This window comes from Erythrolamprus reginae, chromosome 1 (assembly GCF_031021105.1).
Source record: "Erythrolamprus reginae isolate rEryReg1 chromosome 1, rEryReg1.hap1, whole genome shotgun sequence".
Taxonomy (NCBI): Eukaryota; Metazoa; Chordata; class Lepidosauria; order Squamata; family Dipsadidae; genus Erythrolamprus; species Erythrolamprus reginae.
In genome coordinates, this window is record NC_091950.1 from 98,884,902 (window position 1) to 98,904,759 (window position 19,858).

General features: G+C 42.0%; 1 protein-coding gene and 1 long non-coding RNA gene across 3 annotated transcripts in view; one reads left to right on the top strand and one right to left on the bottom strand.

Annotated features, from left to right (window-relative positions):
• The window catches only part of ACCS (1-aminocyclopropane-1-carboxylate synthase homolog (inactive)), a 35,450-nt gene extending 17,028 nt beyond the window's left edge, over nucleotides 1–18,422 (bottom strand). The window contains exons 1-6 of one of the 2 annotated variants that reach the window (XM_070760652.1): nucleotides 17,350–18,422; nucleotides 12,396–13,009; nucleotides 4,142–4,201; nucleotides 3,286–3,356; nucleotides 3,097–3,166; nucleotides 553–619 (exon numbers count right to left, since the gene is read on the bottom strand). In XM_070760652.1, the coding sequence (XP_070616753.1) occupies nucleotides 553–619; nucleotides 3,097–3,166; nucleotides 3,286–3,356; nucleotides 4,142–4,201; nucleotides 12,396–13,009; nucleotides 17,350–18,007 (1,540 nt within the window). In that variant the 5' untranslated portion in view covers nucleotides 18,008–18,422. Of the gene's footprint in view, nucleotides 1–552; nucleotides 620–3,096; nucleotides 3,167–3,285; nucleotides 3,357–4,141; nucleotides 4,202–12,395; nucleotides 13,010–14,238; nucleotides 14,423–17,349 lie in introns of those variants that run through there. The other variant, XM_070760660.1, reaches the window with a different exon arrangement.
• Nucleotides 18,371–19,657, top strand: LOC139172027 (uncharacterized). The gene is made up of 3 exons (XR_011559829.1): nucleotides 18,371–18,603; nucleotides 18,969–19,103; nucleotides 19,212–19,657. It is a non-coding gene; the product is annotated as an uncharacterized lncRNA (long non-coding RNA).
• The last annotated feature ends 201 nt before the right edge of the window (nucleotides 19,658–19,858 follow it).

The window sequence follows — 19,858 nt, forward strand, 5'->3', positions numbered from 1 at the left end:
TTTTTCCACAGAATTCATCTTCTTTTGGCTCATAAATCATTGGCAGTACTGTATACAAATATGATAAATATAGTGTAGTTTCTGCAGGGGTGGGCTGCTGCCCAGACGGGGGACAGGGGGACGCAGAGGGGTACCAAAAATGGAGCTCCACCCCAGAACACCCAATTTGCACTGAAAGATGTTGAAAGAAAATGCAAGGTGCAAAATGCATAAGCCATGCCCACAGTGTGGTAGTAAAAAATTTGGTAGCCCTTCACTGAGTTTGTGGTATTATCACATACAGTAACAGTGTTCATGGAGTAAACTTTCATAATCAAGTAGCTTTAAAAAAAAAACCTTTAATGTACCAACCACAGCAACTAATTAATCAAGTCTTCTCCATATCTACTCTGATGAATTTGAGTTATTTAGTAAAGGCATTCTATATTATGTTAGACACAATATCTAAAAAAACCCTAAGCAGTTTCATTCATTTTCTGCAAAAAACAAACAAACCCAGTGCTTTGTTGCCATCGAACAAACTTGTATTTTAAATTGCTCCAGCTGATTTACCTCCTGGATCACACAGAACCACAGCCAAAGAAGAAAACAAAGATCCACAGCCGTTATGCAGAATCACCTAGAGAAAAGATATTCAGACAGATATTATTTTCTGGAGAGATTATTCTTCCAATAAGATATTTAATTTAATTTAATTTAATTTAATTTAATTTAATTTAATTTAATAATTTAATTTAATTTAATTTAATAATTTAATTTAATTTAATTTAATTTAATTTAATTTTTTTATTTAATATTTAATATTTAATATTTAATATTTAATATTTAATGTAATTTAATGTAATGTAATGTAATGTAATGTAATTTAATTTAATTTAATTTAATTTAATTTAATTTAATTTAATTGACTTCTATGCCGCCAAATCCCATAGGACTCAGGGCGGCTGAGTTTAGCACCAAGGATTATCCATTCTCTTCCTTTTTTACCCTTAACCTCTCTTATCCCAAAGCTGCTTTTTCAAAAGACAATTGCATTTAATTTTTCCTTGAAGATGCTTCACTTCTCATACAAGAAGTTTGTCCGAAATTGAGAAAGATACGTTTGTCAGGAATTTATTTATTTATTTTATTTATTTATTTATTAGATTTGTATGCCGCCCCTCTCCGAAGACTCGGGGCGGCTAACAACAATGAAAAGACAATGAAAACAAATCTAATATTAAAAACAATCTAAAAAACCCCAATTTAAAGAACCACTCATACATACAAGCATACCATGTATAAATTCTATAAGCCTAGAGGGAAGTGAAATTTCAATTCCCCCATGCCTGACGACAGAGGTGGGTTTTAAGGAGCTTGCGAAAGGCAAGGAGGGTGGGGGCAACTCTGATATCTGGGGGGGAGCTGGTTCCAAAGGGTCGGGGCCACCACAGAGAAGGCTCTTCTCCTGGGTCCCACCAAACGACATTGCTTAGTCGATGGGACCCGGAGAAGGTACAACACAATGATAGTCATAGTGTACACATAAGCAATCAAATCACATTAGGAAACATAATATATAAATCGTAAGGATACAAGCAAGAAAGTTACAGTCATGCAGTCATAAGTGGGAGGAGATGAGTGATAGGAACCAAGATCTGCACATATCTTGCTGCATTGCACTGCATATAGCACATTGCTCAGTTTGTGTCCGGCTATTTTATCCTTGGGTTGATGGAACTTCGGCCTTAATACATTCTTGGGATTAAAGTGTGCACCTATGTTGTGTTAGCAGAAGCTATCTCAAGAATACATTAAGCTTGTCCACCCCAGGGGGAGGGGAAACATTTATTTTCTTTTTGCATTGCTACAATAGATACATGTGTTGAGAAATTGGAGGGTCGGGATAAGAGATTAGAAAACCTATGACACAAAAGTATAATTTCTGCTGTCTTCATCACTCTGCAACTTCTTTTCCCAGTATCATCCACTTGGTTTCTACCCACTCCTAACATAGTCGTTGACTTATAACCATAGTTGAGGCCAGAATTATGGTCATAAATTGTGCTTGTTGTTAAGTGGGTCGTCATATCAGCAGCCCAATTTTAGGATATCTATTTGCAGCAAATGTTATGCAAAGGAAAGCCAAGGTTATTAAGCAAATACTGTGGTCATTAAGCAACCCCATTGTTCACAATGGGCATTTTTGCTGAAGACTGGAACATTGTACATTGCAGTCATGTGACCACAGGACACTGTAAATGGCCATAAATGCGGGCCAGCTGCCAAATGTCCAAACTGCAATCCCATGAAGGTGGATGTCAGAATTCAAATCCAGTTTGTAAATACTTTTTGGTGGGTCCATCAAAACTTTGAACAGTTGCTAAATGACATTCATTTATTCATTCAGATCATGCAAAATGCGGCCGCGAGATCCATCCTGTGGCTCCCTAGATTCGCCCACGTTTCTGCAACACTCCGTGGCCTGCACTGGCTGCCGATCGGTTTCCGGTCACAATTCAAAGTGTTGGTAATGACCTTTAAAGCCCTACATGGCATTGGGCCAGAATACATCCGGAACCGCCTTCTACCGCACGAATCCCAGTGCCGATAAGGTCCCACAGAGTTGGCCTTCTCCAGGTCCCGTCGACCAAACAGAGTCATTCGGCGGGCCCCAGGGGAAGAGCCTTCTCTGTGGCGGCCCCGGCCCTCTGGAATCAACTCCCCCCAGAGATTAGAACGGCCCCCACCCTCCTTGTCTTTCGCAAATTACTCAAGACCCATCTTTACCGCTGGGCATGGGGGAGTTAAGATATTCCTTCCCCCTAGCCCATTACAAGTTATGCATGGTATGTTTGTGTGTATGTTTGGTTTTTATAATAAGGGTTTTTAGTTGTTTTATTAATTGGATTGTACATGCTGTTTTTATCATTGTTGTTAGCCGCCCCGAGTCTGCGGAGAGGGGCGGCATACAAATCCAATAAATAATAATAATAATAATAATTACTTGGAACCTTGATAGACTGGTTGTTAAACAAGAAGACTTTCTGACATATAATGGTAGCCACTTACAGGGAGAAAAAAAAATCAGACAAACCAAAAAGTAGGCTGACTTACGTTTTCTTTTTTAAGAGGTGCAGGGGCTTTGCAGTAATAGGTCAAAAATCGAGCCACTTCTTCTCGCACACTGAAGAAGATACAAAAGCAGTTAGTTTTCTAAGCGATATCTTCATTCTTCTCTAGGCTGTATCATGGAAAACATAGACTCAGACTTTCTGACAAAATAGGGTGACTAAGGCTACTTACAACATATGGCCCTTCCAATCAGAGTACTGCAGCAGAGAAGGATCTGTGATGTTCCCGGCACTTTGGGTCAGCTATCAGCAAAGAGAAGGAGAGGCCAGAATTATTATGCATATTGCCAGGAAATGGTCTGGAAATTTAGCAAGTAAAAGCTATGAAGATTGATAATTTTCTTCTTCACTTGGAAGATGTCTTGCAAATGAACCACACACACACACACACACACACACACTGAGGCTGATATGCACATTATGATTCCTTTCTTTTTGATTTAGTTGGATGAATTCAATTAAGAGTTGTTCATTTAAGAAACTACAAGTGTACAATCCATGACTTTGAATAGTATGAAATAGGCCTATGTTTTAATTGAGTGATTTAGTAATTGTCACAAACTATGTATAAAATGCATACACATATTGTGCTTAAAGTGCATCGCCACCAATTTAAAAGAAAGTAGTGGCTTTGCTTCCTCTATCACAATACCCTAGGTTTTGTCTACTGTTCCCCTCTCCTCTTATTCCATAAAAGACCTAGCATGGGGAATAAGGGACTAAAAGAACTTATCCATTTAGCATGAAATCATTTGTCTGAGGTTCATGGATAAAAACTAGATTGGTATTGTAATTCATGTATTAGTGACTCATGTCCCTAAATAGATTTCTCAAAGGTCCATAGTCGAAGATGAATAACCAGGAAGAGAACAAAGTCGGTTATGAAAACAGGTAATAAAATAAATAAAAACAATATAAGTCTTATGTCACTCGTCTGGGAAATTATTTTCTTTGTGACATCATCATAAAATGACATCACCTGGTGATCACTATTACTTAAGAATGATGGATATTTACAATATTCTTACCTTTTTGGACATTAGATCAAAGCAGAGTTTGTTTTCACTGATACCAAAATTAATGATGCCCTGGGAATACAGATAAATGTTTCATTAAAAACAAGAATTAGTTGTACAGTAATCCCTCGCTACTTTGCGGTTCATCGTTCACAGGATTTGCTACTTCACGGGTTTTCAAAGGGGCTTAAATCCATTAAATCCATTAAAAATTTTAAATCCATTAAAAATTCATAAAATTCTTCTATAGTACTACTGTACTCTATTAAAGAAACTGGTAGGATATCACATGTAGTTCCAGCTGAGAAACATTATAGAATGACTGTTTAATGCAAAGGGTGGGTTTTAAAAGTCCAAATACTTGTTAAATACATTAACAAATATCTTTCCCCTACTTCACGGAAATTCGTTTTTCACGGGTGGTCTTGGAACGCATCCCCCGCGAAAAACGAGGGATCACTGTAATTCTATTAGCTACCTCAAAAATTATGTTCTATAAAACTTTAGCATTTAGAAGAAGGAACATAACAGTTCTCAAAAGAAATCAGCACGGCTGCATAAAGAACTTTCTGACAAATTGAAAGACAAAAATGACAAGTATAAAAAATGGAAAGAGGGGCACATAACATATTTTTTGGAATTTAAGATACACCTTTTTCCTTCTTAAAAGAGGGTGGAAATGTCAGTGCATGTTATACACCAAATACAGCCACTTTTTACTCTCCCAATGCCCCACCCTCGCATCCCATTTTTGAAAAAAATGGGTGGGCAAAGGGTCTGGGAAGCTTGCAAAGAGTTCCTGGGGACTCGGGAAAGGTAAAAATGCCTCCATTTTTGTGAATGGGCCCATTTTTCACAAAAATGGGGGCATTTTTCTATCTCCCAGCACTGTTGCCCCAACTTTCAACTAATTTAAGCCAACAGGTCATAGTCTAGCCTGGGTCTGGATGGGAAACTACCTGAAAATCTACCTTGAATCTATTGTTAGATGTGAAATAGAGCATAACTACTCTTCTTTGATTTAAAATATTTAGTCATCTATGTAAGTCATCTGCACAACCAATTTAGAAGCACATATCAAGTAAACTACCAGGGTTATTTTGTCTCTTAAGTTCTGTTCGGGTCGTATGTGACCCGAAGCCAAGTTTGAGTCCCTGTAAAAAAATTTCCCTGCATATCTGAAACTTGAAATTTCATGACTTTTCATCATTTCAGGGGTTCTCTCTATGAGAATTTTTTTTGGGGGGTGGGGGGCTTAGTTTTTGCTGGGCAAAAAAAGTTACAAATCTTCAGTTCCCGGGTCACCCTGACCCGGACCGAAAACTCTTCATTTGCAGTGCTTATGTTTGGTCTTTTTGAAAGCTTTTTTCACTTGGAAAGTAGTCTGAACATTTCTGCACACAATGATATGAAAATTGAAATGAAAAAAGTAAATCTTATTGGTTTATTTTGCGGATATAATGCACGCCCCCCCCCCCCCCCCCCCGTTTTTGTGAAATCTTTTTCAATTTATGGATAGTTTTGCTTGCAAAATGCATTCTATTTTACTGAAGTTGGTGTGGGATTGGTAGCTTGAACATTTCTGAATATAAGAAAAATATAAAGGAACTGAAAAAAATGATTCTTATTGGTTTTTTAACATCAGAAATACCCCCCCCCCTCCTCGGCTGCTTGCAACCATTTTCACTTTTTATTTTTTTATGCTCCAAATCCGAAATATTCTTTAAAATCTTAGGCATTCATTTACTCAATTTAACAATGCTGATCATCAAAAAATATTTTTGGGGTGGTGGCTAATTGTTTTCTGGGCAAAAAAAAATCATAACTTCGAGTCTGTTTTTGTTCGTATATGACCGGACCAAAAATAATTTTTTTAGGTACTTGAATTTGATCTTTTTGAAAACTTTTTCAACTGGAAAACTAGTTTGAACATTTATGAACATAATGATATGAAAATTGAACTGGAAAAATTGAGACTTATATTTTTATTTTGATCAAAAAGCCCCTCCCCCCATCCTTTTTTAATTTCGTGTCAATTTCTATTTTTTAAGGCTACAAATCCCTAAGGGATTTTCCCCCAAAAGGTTTGATATACTAAATTGAACATTTCTGAATATAAGAAAAATATAAATGAACTGGAAAAAATGGTTCTTATTGGTTTATTTTTGCCACAAAAGGGCCACACACCCCCTCGGCCTTGCTGTGTGCCATTATTGTCACTTTTTATACATATTTGGCTAGAAATATTTGGAATATCCTTTTGAAAATCAACCACATTGTAGCCAGAGAACTAATTTTATGAAACAAATCCATTTTACTAAAAAAAAGTATGTAAGTTTGAAATTAACAGCATAATTTTTATATAAATTGAAATAATTGAGGCATACTTTATGTGCAAAATAAACCAATATGCATCAATTTTTCCAGTTCAATTTTCATATCATTATGTTCAGAAATGTTCAAGCTACCAATCCCACACCAACTTTAGTAAAATAGAATGTATTTTGCTAGCAAAACTATCCATAAAGTGAAGACTATTTTAAAAAAACGGGGGGGGGGCGTGCATTTCATCAACAAAATAAACCAATATGCATCAATTTTTCCAGTTCAATTTTCATATCATTATGTTCAGAAATGTTCAAGCTACCAATCCCACACCAACTTTAGTAAAATAGAATGCATTTTGCAGGCATAATTATCAATAAACCTAAAACAAATTCACAAAAATGGGGGGGGAGGCATATTTATGTGCAAAATAAACCAATAAGGATTAATTTCTTCAGTTCAATTTTCATATCATTGTGTGCAGAAATGTTCAGACTACTTTCCAAGTGAAAAAAGTATTCAAATTGACCAAACATAAGCACTGCAAATGAAGAGTTTTCGGTCCGGGTCAGGGTGACCCGGGAACAGAAGATTTTTAACTTTTTTAAAACAGAACAGCAGGGTTAAAAATAGGACTCAATCACAATGACTTAGTGTGGATGGCAATGTTTCTTGGCATTAAAAATTAACATTAGTCTTTATGGTTTAAAATGTTCTGATATGCCATATTTAGTAGAATTAACTTTAAAATCAAGCCATTTTAAAATAAATAATCGAAGATCTTTTAATCTAATATTCATTCCTGCCTTGTGGGACAAGGAAATTCACATGGAAATTATAGAGGAAACTTCGACTAGAGGGGAGAATATTCTAGATTTAGTCTTATCGAATGGGAATTGGGTTTCAGAGGTTAAGGTGGGAGAAAATTTAGGTTGCAGTGACCATCTATGTTTGTGGTTTGATGTAAAAACTGGTTGTGAGCAATCCTATACTGCAGCCAAAGTATTGGATTTCAGAAAAACAAATTTTAATGCAATGGGGGAATATTTAAATAATGAATTAAAGGGGAGGGATAAAATGGCAGGAGCGAGCACCCAGTGGACTGTATTCAAAAACGCCATCTTAAAAGCCACTGGACTGTATGTAAGGCAAATAACTAAAGGTAAAAGGAAGAAGAAACCGCTATGGTTTAGCAATGATGTAAGGGCTATAGTCAATGAAAAAAAGGCTGCCTACAGGAGGTATAAAAAGTCTGGAAGTATAGCTGATAGAGAGGTGTATAAAATGAGACAGAAAGAGGCGAAACAGATAATATATGCTGCTAAAGCCTCAAAAGAGGAAGAAATGGCCAAATCTGTAAAGAAGGGGGATAAAACCTTCTTCAGATATATTAATGATAGGAAGAAGAAAAACTGCAGCATCATGAAGCTTAGTACCGGGAATAATACATGCCATCACTGACCATTTCAATAGCTACTTCTGTTCAGTTTTCTCAAAAGACACCTTACAATATAATACTATAGATGGATATAGCATTGCTTCCAGCTGTACAGATTCAGCTCCAGTGATCTGAGAAGCCGATGTCTTAGAAGAACGTGAACAATTAAAGATAAATAAGGCAATGGGTCCAGATGGCATCCACCCCAGAGTTCTTAAAGAACTCAGATTTATCATTGCTACCCCTCTGACTGATTTGTTTAACCAATCCCTGTTAACAGGAGATGATCCTGAGGATTGGAGAATGGCCAGTGTTGTGCCTATCCACAAGAAGGGCAGTAGAGAAGTAGCTGGTAACTACAGGCCAGTTAGCTTGACATCAGTTATAGTTAAAATAATGGAGACTCTACTCAAAAAGAGGATAAATCAGCACCTAAAAAACAATAACTTACTGGACCCAAATCAGCATGGCTTTACTGAAGGCAAATCATATCAGATTAATCTCATTGATTTCTTTGACTATGTCACAAAGGTGTTGGATGAAGGTGGTGCCATGGATATTGCCTATCTGGACTTCAGCAAAGCCTTTGATACGGTTCCACATAAAGAGCTGATAGATAAATTAGTGAAGATTGGACTTAATCCCTGGATAGTACAGTGGATTTGCAGCTAGCTGAAGCGTAGACATCAAAGAGTTATTGTTAATGGCAAGTATTCTGAGCAGAGACAGGTTACAAGCGGTGTGCCACAAGGGTCTGTTCTGGTTTAATATGTTTGTGAGTAACATAGGGGAAGGTTTGGAAGGGAAGATTTGCCTATTTGCCGATGACTCTAAAGCAGAGGTCCCCAACCTTTTTTGCACCAGGGACCGGCTTTAAGCTAGACCAGTTTTCCATGGCCCGGTGGGGGGGGGGGGGGCTTTGGTCATATGGGGGTGGGGTTATGGAGGGGTGGAGCCAGGGCCGCCATCAGGAATTTTGGGGCCCCATACAGCCTAAGTGTCTGGGGGCCCCCCTCCCCGCCATTTTAAAACTACTTTATTTTGCGACATACCAATTATGTATGAAATTTACCTTCTTTGGGGAGGGGTGAAAGGGGAGAGTAAGAGAGGAAGGAGTGAAAGAAGGGAATGAGGGAGGAAAGAAGGGAGGAAGGAAAAGGAAAGCAAGAAATGGAGGGAGGAAAGGAAGGAAAGAAAGAAAGAAAGAAAGAAAGAAAGAAAGAAAGAAAGAAAGGGGGAAGGGACAGGAACAGAGGAAGGAAGCAAGGAAACTTATGAAAGGGGAGAGTAAGAGAGGAAAGACTGAAGGAAGGGAGGGAGGGAAGAAGGTAGGAAGGAGAAAGAAAAGAAGAAATAGAGGAAGGGAAGGTAAAAGAGAGAAAGAAAAAGAGCAAGAAAGAAAGAAAGAAAGAAAGAAAGAAAGAGAATGAAAGGGAAATAAAAATAGAGAGGGGGAATGAAAGAAATGGAAGGAGGGAAGGAAGGAGAGAAAGCAAGAGAAAGAAAGAAAGCAAGAGAGAGAAAAAAGAATGAAAGAGCAAGAGAGCAAGAGAGCAAAAGAAAGAAAGAAAGAAAGAAAGAAAGAAAGAAAGAAAGAAAGAAAGAAAGAAAGGCAACTTCAAAGAAAGGCTCACTGAGCATCTCTCACTCTCTTTCTATTCCTCTTTCTTTCTCTCTCTTCCTTTCTATCTCTCCTCTTTTTTTATCTCCTCTCTCTCTCCCTCTCTCTTTCTCTGCCCCCTCTCTCTCCCCTCTTTCCCTCTCTCCCTCTCTTGCTATCTATCCCCCCTCTCCCTCTCTCTTTCTCTCTCTCCCTCTCTCTTTCTCCCCCCTCTCTCCCTCTCTCTCCCTCTCCCTCTCTTTCTCTCTCTCCCCCCTCTCTCCATCTCTCTTTCTCCCTCTCCCTTTCTTTCTCTCTCTCTCCCCCCTCTCCCTCTGTCTTTCTCTCTCTCCCTCTCTTGCTATCTCTTTCTCTCCCCCTCTCTCTTTCTCTCTCTCCCTCTCTTGCTATCTCTTTCTCTCTCTTTCTCCCCCCTCTCTCCCTCTCTCTTTCTCCCTCTCCCTCTCTTTCCCTATCTCTCCCCCCTCTCTCCCTCTCTCTTTCTCTCTCTCCCTCTCTTGCTATCTCTTTCTCTCCCCCCTCTCTCCCTATCTCTTTCTCTCTCTCCCTCTCTTGCTATCTCTTTCTCTCTCTTTCTCCCCCCCCCCCTCTCTCTCTTTCTCCCTCTCCCTCCACTCACCCATCCCGGGGGTCTTTTTCGGACTTCCCAATCCAAGTCACGCAGCCTTGCGGAGCTCCTGGTGGTCTCTCATCCCCGAATCAGCCAGGTAAACACGGCCCCCTCTTCCCTGGCCCGAAACCAGCGAAGGTTGGGGGAATTTCTGCGCAACCCCGGCCACTTTCGGGGTTAAATTCCTCTCCCCGCCCTCTCCGCACCTCCGAAGGGAGCAGGGCAGCGTTGCTGGGCTGGCCAATTCTGGGCAGGGGTCGAATTCCTCCCGGGGGGGGTGGAGGTGTGGATGTGTGCGTGTGCCCGGAAGGCGTCCGAACTTTGCCTGGCAGAGCTCTGCAAACACGAGGCAGGGAGGGAGGGAGGCCGTTGCCCGGCCAGCGGGCACCAAACAGGGCAGGGCTCCATGGGAGGGGAGGGGGCACCTCGCGGCTGGGGGCTGCCTGGCTTTGTGATTTTGGCTGGGGGGGGAGTTAGGAAGGTCCTACTTCTCCCCCCCCCAGCCAAAAATTCAAAGCCTATCTGCTGGATACGGGCGATGAGTGGGACAGAGCGGCGCAGAAGCCTCTTGCAGCAGCTGCCACAGCCACCGGCTTCGGCGCCGCTCGTCCTGCTCATCGCCCGTATCCAGCAGATAGGCTTTGAGTTTTTGGCTGGGGGGGGAGAAGTAGGACCTTCCTAACTCCCCCCCAGCCAAAATCACAAAGCCAGGCAGCCCCCAAAGGAGGCTCCTGATTCTCCCCGCCCTGCCCGACGCCCCACCCTGTCCTGCATAATGTCCTCTGCCGGGAGGGCAGCGCCGCCGCGGACCGGCTGGAAAACCCCAACGGCCCGGTCCCGATCCGCGGACCGGCGGTTGGGGACCTCTGCTCTAAAGTGTACAAAAGGGTTGATATTCCTGGAGGTGTCTGTAATATGTTAAATGGTTTAGCTTTACTAGACAAATGGTCAAAGCAATGGAAACTGCAGTTTAATGTTTCCAAATGTAAAATAATGCACTTGGGGAAAAGGAATCCTCAATCTGAGTATTGTATTGGCAATTCTGTGTTAGCAAAAACTTCAGAAGAGAAGGATTTAGGGGTAGTGATTTCTGACAGTCTCAAAATGGGTGAGCAGTGTGGTCGGGTGGTAGAAAAAGCAAGTAGGATGCTTGGCTGCATAGCTAGAGGTATAACAAGCAGGAAGAGGGAGATTTTGATCCCGCTATATAGAGCGCTGGTGAGACCACATTTGGAATACTGTGTTCAGTTCTGGAGACCTCACCTACAAAAAGATATTGACAAAATTGAACGGGTCCAAAGATGGGCTATAAGAATGGTGGAAGGTCTTAAGCATAAAACGTATCAGGAAAGACTTAATGAACTCAATCTGTATAGTCTGGAGGACAGAAGGAAAAGGGGGGACATGATCGAAACATTTAAATATGTCAAAAGGTTAAACAACATTCAGGAGGGAAGTGTTTTTAATAGGAAAGTGAACACAAGAACAAGGGGACACAATCTGAAGTTAGTTGGGGGAAAGATCAAAAGCAACATGAGAAAATATTATTTTACTGAAAGAGTAGTAGATCCTTGGAACAAACTTCCAGCAGACGTGGTTGGTAAATCCACAGTAACTGAATTTAAACATGCCTGAGATAAACATATATCCATCCTAAGATAAAATACAAAAAATAGTATAAGGGCAGACTAGTTGGGTCATGAGGTCTTTTTCTGCCGTCAGTCTTCTATGTTTCTAAATTATTACACCACGTCACCCCAAAGTTCATCTTTTTGTAAAGTGGGTTTTTAGTCCAAGATGGTTGTTAATTCAATAAATAAATCTCTTGGTAGGTATAGAGAATAGCAATTATCTTTCTTTTTATCCTATATAAGATACCAAGATAGTTCATGAATGAACAAACTTCCTTCTTTATTTCCTTCTCTTGATGGTAAATAATAAATAGTCACAGAAAATCAGGATAAATAATAGTTTGAACAGACCCTTCTAATCTACCATACTACCATCCCTGTTCAAGCAGGAATCTCTATGCCATTTCAGATAAATCAGTAGTTCTCAATCATTCTATTGCCGTGACTCCTTAATACAATTCATGTTGTGGTGACCCCCAACCATAAGTCTAGCGTCAATTCTCCCAACAGAGCTTTAAGCTGATTAGCAAAAGGAGGGACACCCCCATTGTAAATGCCTGATTGACTGTCCAATCTCTTCTCTAAAGCCTCCACTGATGGATCTTATTTAGAAACCGGTTACAATAAGACCTTTTACTCACACTGGGGTTTTTGTCCTCATCATACTTGTCAGCCTGGTAGAGCTTGTACCCATCTTCTGGCAACATCGAAACAACAGCCCTATTGCCTCGGATAGAGAGGTAAGGGCTGTTTTGAAAATCAGCCTGGCCGATGGAATGAAACGCCTTAGTTGCTCGATCCGATCTGGTTTGCCCTAACTGGAGGGCCTTGGCTTCTTCTGACAGCCGTTCCCCTATTTCTGTGGAATTGGAGAATGTTTGGTGAAGGTCTACATTCGGAGCTGTCCCTGTTGCACAAGAGCCCGGATTGCCCTGCTTCAAGACGTTCAGCATTTGGGCAAAGACATTGAACATACGGAAGTCATGGTCCCGTTCCAATTCAAAGCGTCTCTGCTCCAGTTGGATTCGGCGCTCCTCCGCTTCCACGTCTCGCTGGAGGCGGCGTTCCTCCATCTGCAGAAAGCGCTCCTCCATTTCCCGCTGGGCGGATAAAGTTTTCAACAGCAGGGCATCCATAGGGTCTTTTAACCGCTGGCCTTTCCTTTTCTTCCTCAAACGGTGCAAAGTAGAAAAACCAGGCCAGGCCCCTAGACTTTGGATCCGGGATGAAGAAACTGCATTAGGTTCCCTGTAGCCTAAGAGCAAACAGATTAAGGATAAATAACCATACTAATTTCTTTTTTTGTGCAAAGGTCAAACTTGCTTAAATGATTATCTGCTGTCCTTTTTTCATTATCTGATTATCCTGGCAAACTGAGTAAATGAGTTACTTCACTAGAGACCACTGAGCATTTTCCTTTAGATAATAGATAATGTATGTATACGCAGACACAAGAATGCAATCTTCTCAATCTCAATCTTCTCTCTCTCCACTCCCCTCTTTCTATCTCAGGTGTCTATTACACCCCTAATACTTTCTTACATCTTCTCTCCCCTTTCCTACTTTTATGTCCTCCTCCTTCCTCCTTCTCTACCTCCCCTTCTACTCTCTCTCTTTTCTCTCCTTCCTACCACCTCTCATATCTTCTACCATCTCCGCCTCCTCCTTTCTTGCTTCTCTACATCCCTTTCTACTCTCTCTCCTACTCTTCTACTTCTTGCATCCTCTAAATCCTTCCCTCAGTGGATAATTCTAGTTACAATGTTTTTTTAAAAAAATTATTTCTATACTTCAATACTGTACAACTTAATAAACATATATCTACTAAATTTAATCCTTAACACGTCTCAATTTCATATCCATTACTCTCGGTATATCATTAATCTCATGCTGCCTTCTTTGTCTAATTTCGTCACCCAAATTACACCAATTGTTTCATTTTACAATTGAATTCATATATTTCTACAGAATATAAGTACCATTAATAAAACAAAACAAAATACTTAAAGAAGCACTGAGATTTGTTTGCTTCCCCAAAGAAACACAGAGAGAATCCTAGATTATACTAAACTCTGGGTAAAATGGACAATTCTATTTGAAATATCTACATTTCTACAAAATTCTAAGACCCAAGGACTTCTGAGAGACCAAAAGTGATGAAAAAGACATTTCTACAAAATTCTAAGACCCAAGGACTTCTGAGAGACCAAAAGTGATGAAAAAGACAATCTTTGCCATGTAATCATCTTCTTTTATGAATCCCGGTGTTTTGCTTCCAACCAAAAATAGCTGATTTCCTAAATTATTCTGTCACCAATCATATGCTGAGATTGCTAAAAGAAATGTCTTTGCTATTGCTAAAAATAACAGAACTCCACCAATCCATAGTCAAAGGTATTACCTACACGTTTCTTCTGCTACACTGTTCAGGTGGTCTTGTGGTCCTGGGAAAAATGAATGTAGAGAAGAGTAGCAGAAACTTACTTTGTAACTGCTTATGAAGATTTGAATACTGTATATTTGCTTGGTGGAGGTCAGGGTACGAGGATTATCCAGAAAGTAAGGTTACAATGCATGTAGCTCTCACAGGGAATTTTCGCGGGGGAAGTTGGTATTTCTATCGTGTAGCGGGAAGCCAGCGGAAGAGAATGAGCAGTGCCAGTGGTCGGTAGATCATTCACTGGCGTTGTGGTGAAGATTAGAGATGAGCGTCTTCATTCCGTTTCCTTCCAAGTGCAAAGTGCACGCTGTAATATGCTACCTCAATGCCAAAGGCATGAACGCTGCTATGATGTATGCCCAAGATTTGTGTGCGATGGGTGCCCAAGATTTTTCTCGCTGATTACTGAGTTTTGAATCTTTTGGCTGAAGGAGAATGGGTATGGCGCCACTGCATTGATTGACGTTTGATCACTGGAGTATGGTGATAACCTAAGTTTCATCTCCTGGTACAGTTGAGAAAAGCCTTCAATCTTCACCTTCAATCTCAAAATGGTCAAGAAATTCTCAGACGGCAGTGACTCTGTCGATTTTGTGTGCTTCAGTAAGGATCTTGGGAACCCATCGCACCAGTGTTCATGCCCTTGGCAATCATGGGCTTTCCTAAGTATGCCCATGTTACTCCAACACTCCGCAGTCTGCATTGGTTGCCGATCAGTTTCCGGTCACAATTCAAAGTGTTGGTTATGACCTATAAAGCCCTTCATGGCACCAGACCAGGATATCTGCGAGACCGCCTTCTGCCGCACGAATCCCAGCAGCCGGTTAGGTCCCACAGAGTTGGTCTTCTCCGGGTCACGTCGACTAAACAATGTTGTCTGGCGGGACCCAGGGGAAGAGCCTTCTCTGTGGCGGCTCTGACCCTCTGGAATCAACTCCCCCCAGAGATTAGGACTGCCCCCACCCTCCTTGCCTTTCGTAAACTCCTTAAAACCCACCTCTGTTGTCAGGCTTGGGGGAACTGAGACATCTCCCCCTTGCCTATGTAGTTTAGTGCATTATATGACTGTGTGTATGTATTTTATATATTGGGTTTTTTTCTTTTTAGACTTTTTAATGTAAAACTGTTATTTTACATTTTAATTATTAGATTTGTTACCATGTACTGTTTTTATCACTGTTGTGAGCCGCCCCGAGTCTACGGAGAGGGGCGGCATACAAATCTAATAAATAATAATAATAATAATAATAATAATTCAAGTAGCATATTACACTTCACACTTGGAGGGAAATCTTCACCACAACGCCAGTTAATGATCTACTGACCACTGGCCCTGCTCAATCTCTTCCACTGGCTTCCTGCTACACAATAGTAATATCAACTTCCCCTGCAAACATTCCCTGCAATAGTTACCTGCCTTGTAACCTTACTTTTCGGATAGTCCTCGTAATTAAGTACTGTACATTTGCTTGGTGGACTTTAAATCTCCAGGGTACTTTTGACTTGTAAGCAGTGTCTCCAGTGTCCAGTTGAGAAAGGAGGTGGGAAATGTTCCCTGAAAATGGCAGAACTTTAAGGAGGAAATATTGAGGAGGGAAGAAAGATTAGTGGCCGGGGCAGTAGTGTTCCTCTCTTGGAGTTTGTTTGTTTTTGTAGTCTTTATTGCAGGACCCTGGAAAAGAGGATTACAATTTACTGTGTGCTGTTTAACTGCTTCCCAACACCCATACAGGGGTTCTTTTTGCAGATGGCCATTTAACAGGATATCCAGTTAAGTTCTGCAAAAAGATCAGCTCTTCTCCTCAGGGCAAAAGCAATTCAAGTGGCAAGAAGATGGGAAATGTAGAGAAACCGTTCATAATGACAAGTATCTCTGTGAGCAATGAAGAGAGCCTCGGTGGTGCAGGGGTTAGAGTGCAGTACTGCAAGCTGCTTCTGCTAATCACTGGATTAGCAGAAGCAGTTTAGCAGATCGAATCTTAGTAGGCTCAAGGTTGATTCAGTCTTCCATCCTTCCAAGGTGGGTAAAATGAGGACCCAGATTATTGGGGGCAATATGCTTACTCTCTGTAAACTGCTTAGAGGGGGCTGTAAAGCACTGTGAAGCAGTATATGAGACGAAGTGGCACAGCAGGTAGAATGCAGTACTGCAGGCCATTAAAGCTGACTGTAGATCTGCAGGTCAGTGGTTCAAATCTCATCGCTGGCTCAAGGTTGACTCAGCCTTCCGTCCTTCCATGGTAAGCTCTGTTAAAAACTGCTATTGCTAACAGGTTGTAAGCCGCCCTGAGTCTAAGAAGAAGGGGAGCATAAAAAAAATTGAATGAATGAATGAATGAATGAATAAATAAATAAATAAATAAAAGTCTAAATGCCATTGTTATCGCTAATGAAACCTGTCCAGGAGCTGCAGGTTTCCCACCACCCAGAACCCAGGATTGCACCCTCTGCTCAGCCTTTTTTTCAGGAGTCAGGATAGAAGCTTTGCAGGATGGCTTTATTCATTATTTTCTTTCTTTCTTTCTTATTTGTTCATCCATCCATCCATCTATCCATCTAGGCATCGGACCAGAATAGCTTTGGGACCGCCTTCTGCCACAGGAATCCCAGCCACCGATTAGGTCCCACAGAGTTGGCCTTCTCTGTGTCCTGTCGACCAAAAAACGCCGTCTGGCGGGACCCAGGGGAAGAGCCTTCTCTGTGGTGGCCCCAGCCTTCTGGAATCAACTCCCCTTGGAAATCAGGACCGCCCCCACCCTACTTGCCTTTCGCAAACTCCTAAAAACCCACCTTTGCAGCCAGGCATGGGGAAATTGATTCCCCTTGGCCGCTCCGTTTTATGTATACACTGTAGTTTGTTTGGGTTGCATGAATGTTTTTAATCGAGGGCTTTTTAAACTGTTCTGCTTTTTTAATCATTGGATTTGTATTTTGTGTTCCTGTTGTGAGCCGCTCTGAGTCTTCGGAGAAGGGCGGCATACAAATCTAATAAATAAATAAATTTGTATTTCATTTATCAAACACGTCTAGGATAGTAGTTTGTATAAACCTAAGTAAATAGTAATGATAAAAGAGGGCAATAGAATAGGGGGACAGGGATGGTAGGCACCATGGTGCGCCTATGCACGCCCTTTCCATGGATGTGGCATTCCTACCTGAGAGGGAGACAGTGGTCTCAATGGGGATCTCCACCCTGGAGACCGGTGAGTCAGGCTGGGACCTCTCCAGGAAGGTCCTGTCTATCTCCTGCTCCTCAGCCGAGCCTCCAGGCTGATAGGTGGTGAGAGAAGGCAGAGGCTCAGGCATTAAGCCCTGGTCCTCGGAATCCACCTCCTCGCACTTGATCTCCATCTGCTCGGCGGGCTGAGAGGGCGGGAAGCTCAGCGCCGAGGAAGGGCCCAGGTGGGGATGGTAGCTGTCCACCCCCGCGCCCGGCAGCCCTTGCGGCGCCAACACGTAGCCGCCGCTGCCGTTGGCGGCGGCGGTGTAGACGAGCGGAGGGCGGCTGGCCAGGACGCGGTCCATCACCTCGTAGAACTTCCACGTCCTGCCCCCGCGCGGAGCCTTGTTGTTGTCCTTGATGCGGCGGTACTCGAGCTTCATCTTCTTGATCTTCTCCCGGCACTGATCGCCAGTGCGGTGGATGCCCTTCTCGCGCAGCACTTCGGCGATCCGGCTGAAGACGTGCTGGTTCCGCAGGCAGCTCTCCAGCTCCGTCTGCACCGACTCGTCGGCCCACAAGTGCAGCAGCTCCGCCACCTCGGGGTCCGACCAGTTGGTGCCCCGCTCGTACTTCTTGCCTCGGAAATCCATGCCTTTCCGATCTCACCACTGCGCCCCACCTCCCCGGTTGGAGGATCAAACGATCCAAGGCGCCTGAGCGGAGGTACGAAAAGCCATGAAGCGGCTATTGCTCGAGACCTTCGCAAACGAAGCCTTCCTTCCCGGGACTGGCACGGGCTTGGCTCGGTTCAATGTATTGGTCCAGGGAAACCTGAGGCTCCCGTTCACTGGGAAGGGAAAGAGGATGAAAAAGGATGGGCTTTCCCCCCCCGCTCCAACCCCTTTCTGCAGCTCTGGAAGCCGCGGAATGGCTCGGATAAGTTAGCACGGCTCGGCACGGATTCCAGCTTTTTTCTTTTTTTTTTAACAAAGCGAGTTCCCGGGTTAAGCAAGCTGCGGGCGCAAGCACGCATGTTCACATCCGGTGTGATGGCACATGCGTGCTTCCTTTATTCCGGGATAACTTTGGTCCGTGTCAATCAAAGCGATCCCGCAACCCGGCCGGGCTGGGCTAAACGAGGCAGAAGTGCAAAGACAGCATAGTGGGGTGGGGCCTCTGGAGGCCACGCCTCCGCAGCCCGCCCCTTTTGAATAGCTGGACCAAGAGGCGAGGGAACGATTTCCGCGTAAGTAGAGAGCGTGCCAGATGAATTGAGCGTCCATTGTGAACTATACTGCTCGAAAAAATAAAGGGAAGACTCAAAGAACACATCCTAGATCTGAATGAATGAAATATTATCACTGAATACTTTGTTCTGTACAAAGTTGAATGTGCACAACAGCCTGTGAAATTGGTTGTCAATCAGTGCTGCTTCCTAAGTGGACAGTTTGATTTCACAGAAGTTTGATTTAGTTGGAGTTTTATTGTGTTGTTTAAGTGTTCCCTTTATTATTATTTTTTGAGCAGTGTAGCTGCAATGCGTTGAAAGCAGTGGTTTAAGTGTCTGAAAGTGTAGTGCAAATGTTGATGAATTTTTTTTTCTTTTTACAGCGACTAAACATAGAATAGAATAGAATAGAATTCTTTATTGGCCAAGTGTGATTGCACACACAAGAAATTTGCAGCGTAACATAAAAGCAAGAAGATTGAATAGATGCTGTGGCTGGATGTCAAACTCCATTTAAGGTTGTGTTTACTTTTTACCTGTCCTGGCAGTGATTTATTATTGTTGTTGTTGTTGTTGTTGTTGTTGTTGTTATTATTATTATTATTATTATTATTATTATTTATTAGATTTGTATGCCGCCCCTCTCCGCAGACAGAAGACAGGCCGAATGTAAAGACATCCAGTGCATGATTTGGGTATCCGTCGTTTAATGAATTAACCACAGCTGGTGGAATTCACAATAACTTGCAAAAACATAAAGCAAGATTTACAAACCCAGCATTTGGTTTGATATATCATGCTGCTAAGACATACACACAAGCAGGTCAGGTTGCGCTTAAGGCTTTATATGAATTTAAGGATTTGCATGTTACACTAACCATGCTATGGATTATGTGGTTCAGATTTGTTTAATGTGTGATCCCTGCAGTCAGTCAAAAAATATGTTTGTAAATCAAGCATTATGGCATTTAACACTATGAGTGAGATGAGCCAATGGTGTCTTATTCCAGTGATTTTCAACCTTTTTTGAGCCGCGGCACACTTTTTACATTTACAAAATCCTGGGGCACACCACCAACCAAAATGACACAAAAAGACAGTAAATATTATTTATTTATTTATTTATTTATTCAATTTTTATGCCCCCTTCTCCTTAGACTCAGGGCGGCTTACAACATGTTAGCAATAGCATTTTTTAACAGAGCCAGTATATTGCCCCCACAATCTGGGTCCTCATTTTACCCACCTCGGAAGGATGGAAGGCTGAGTCAAC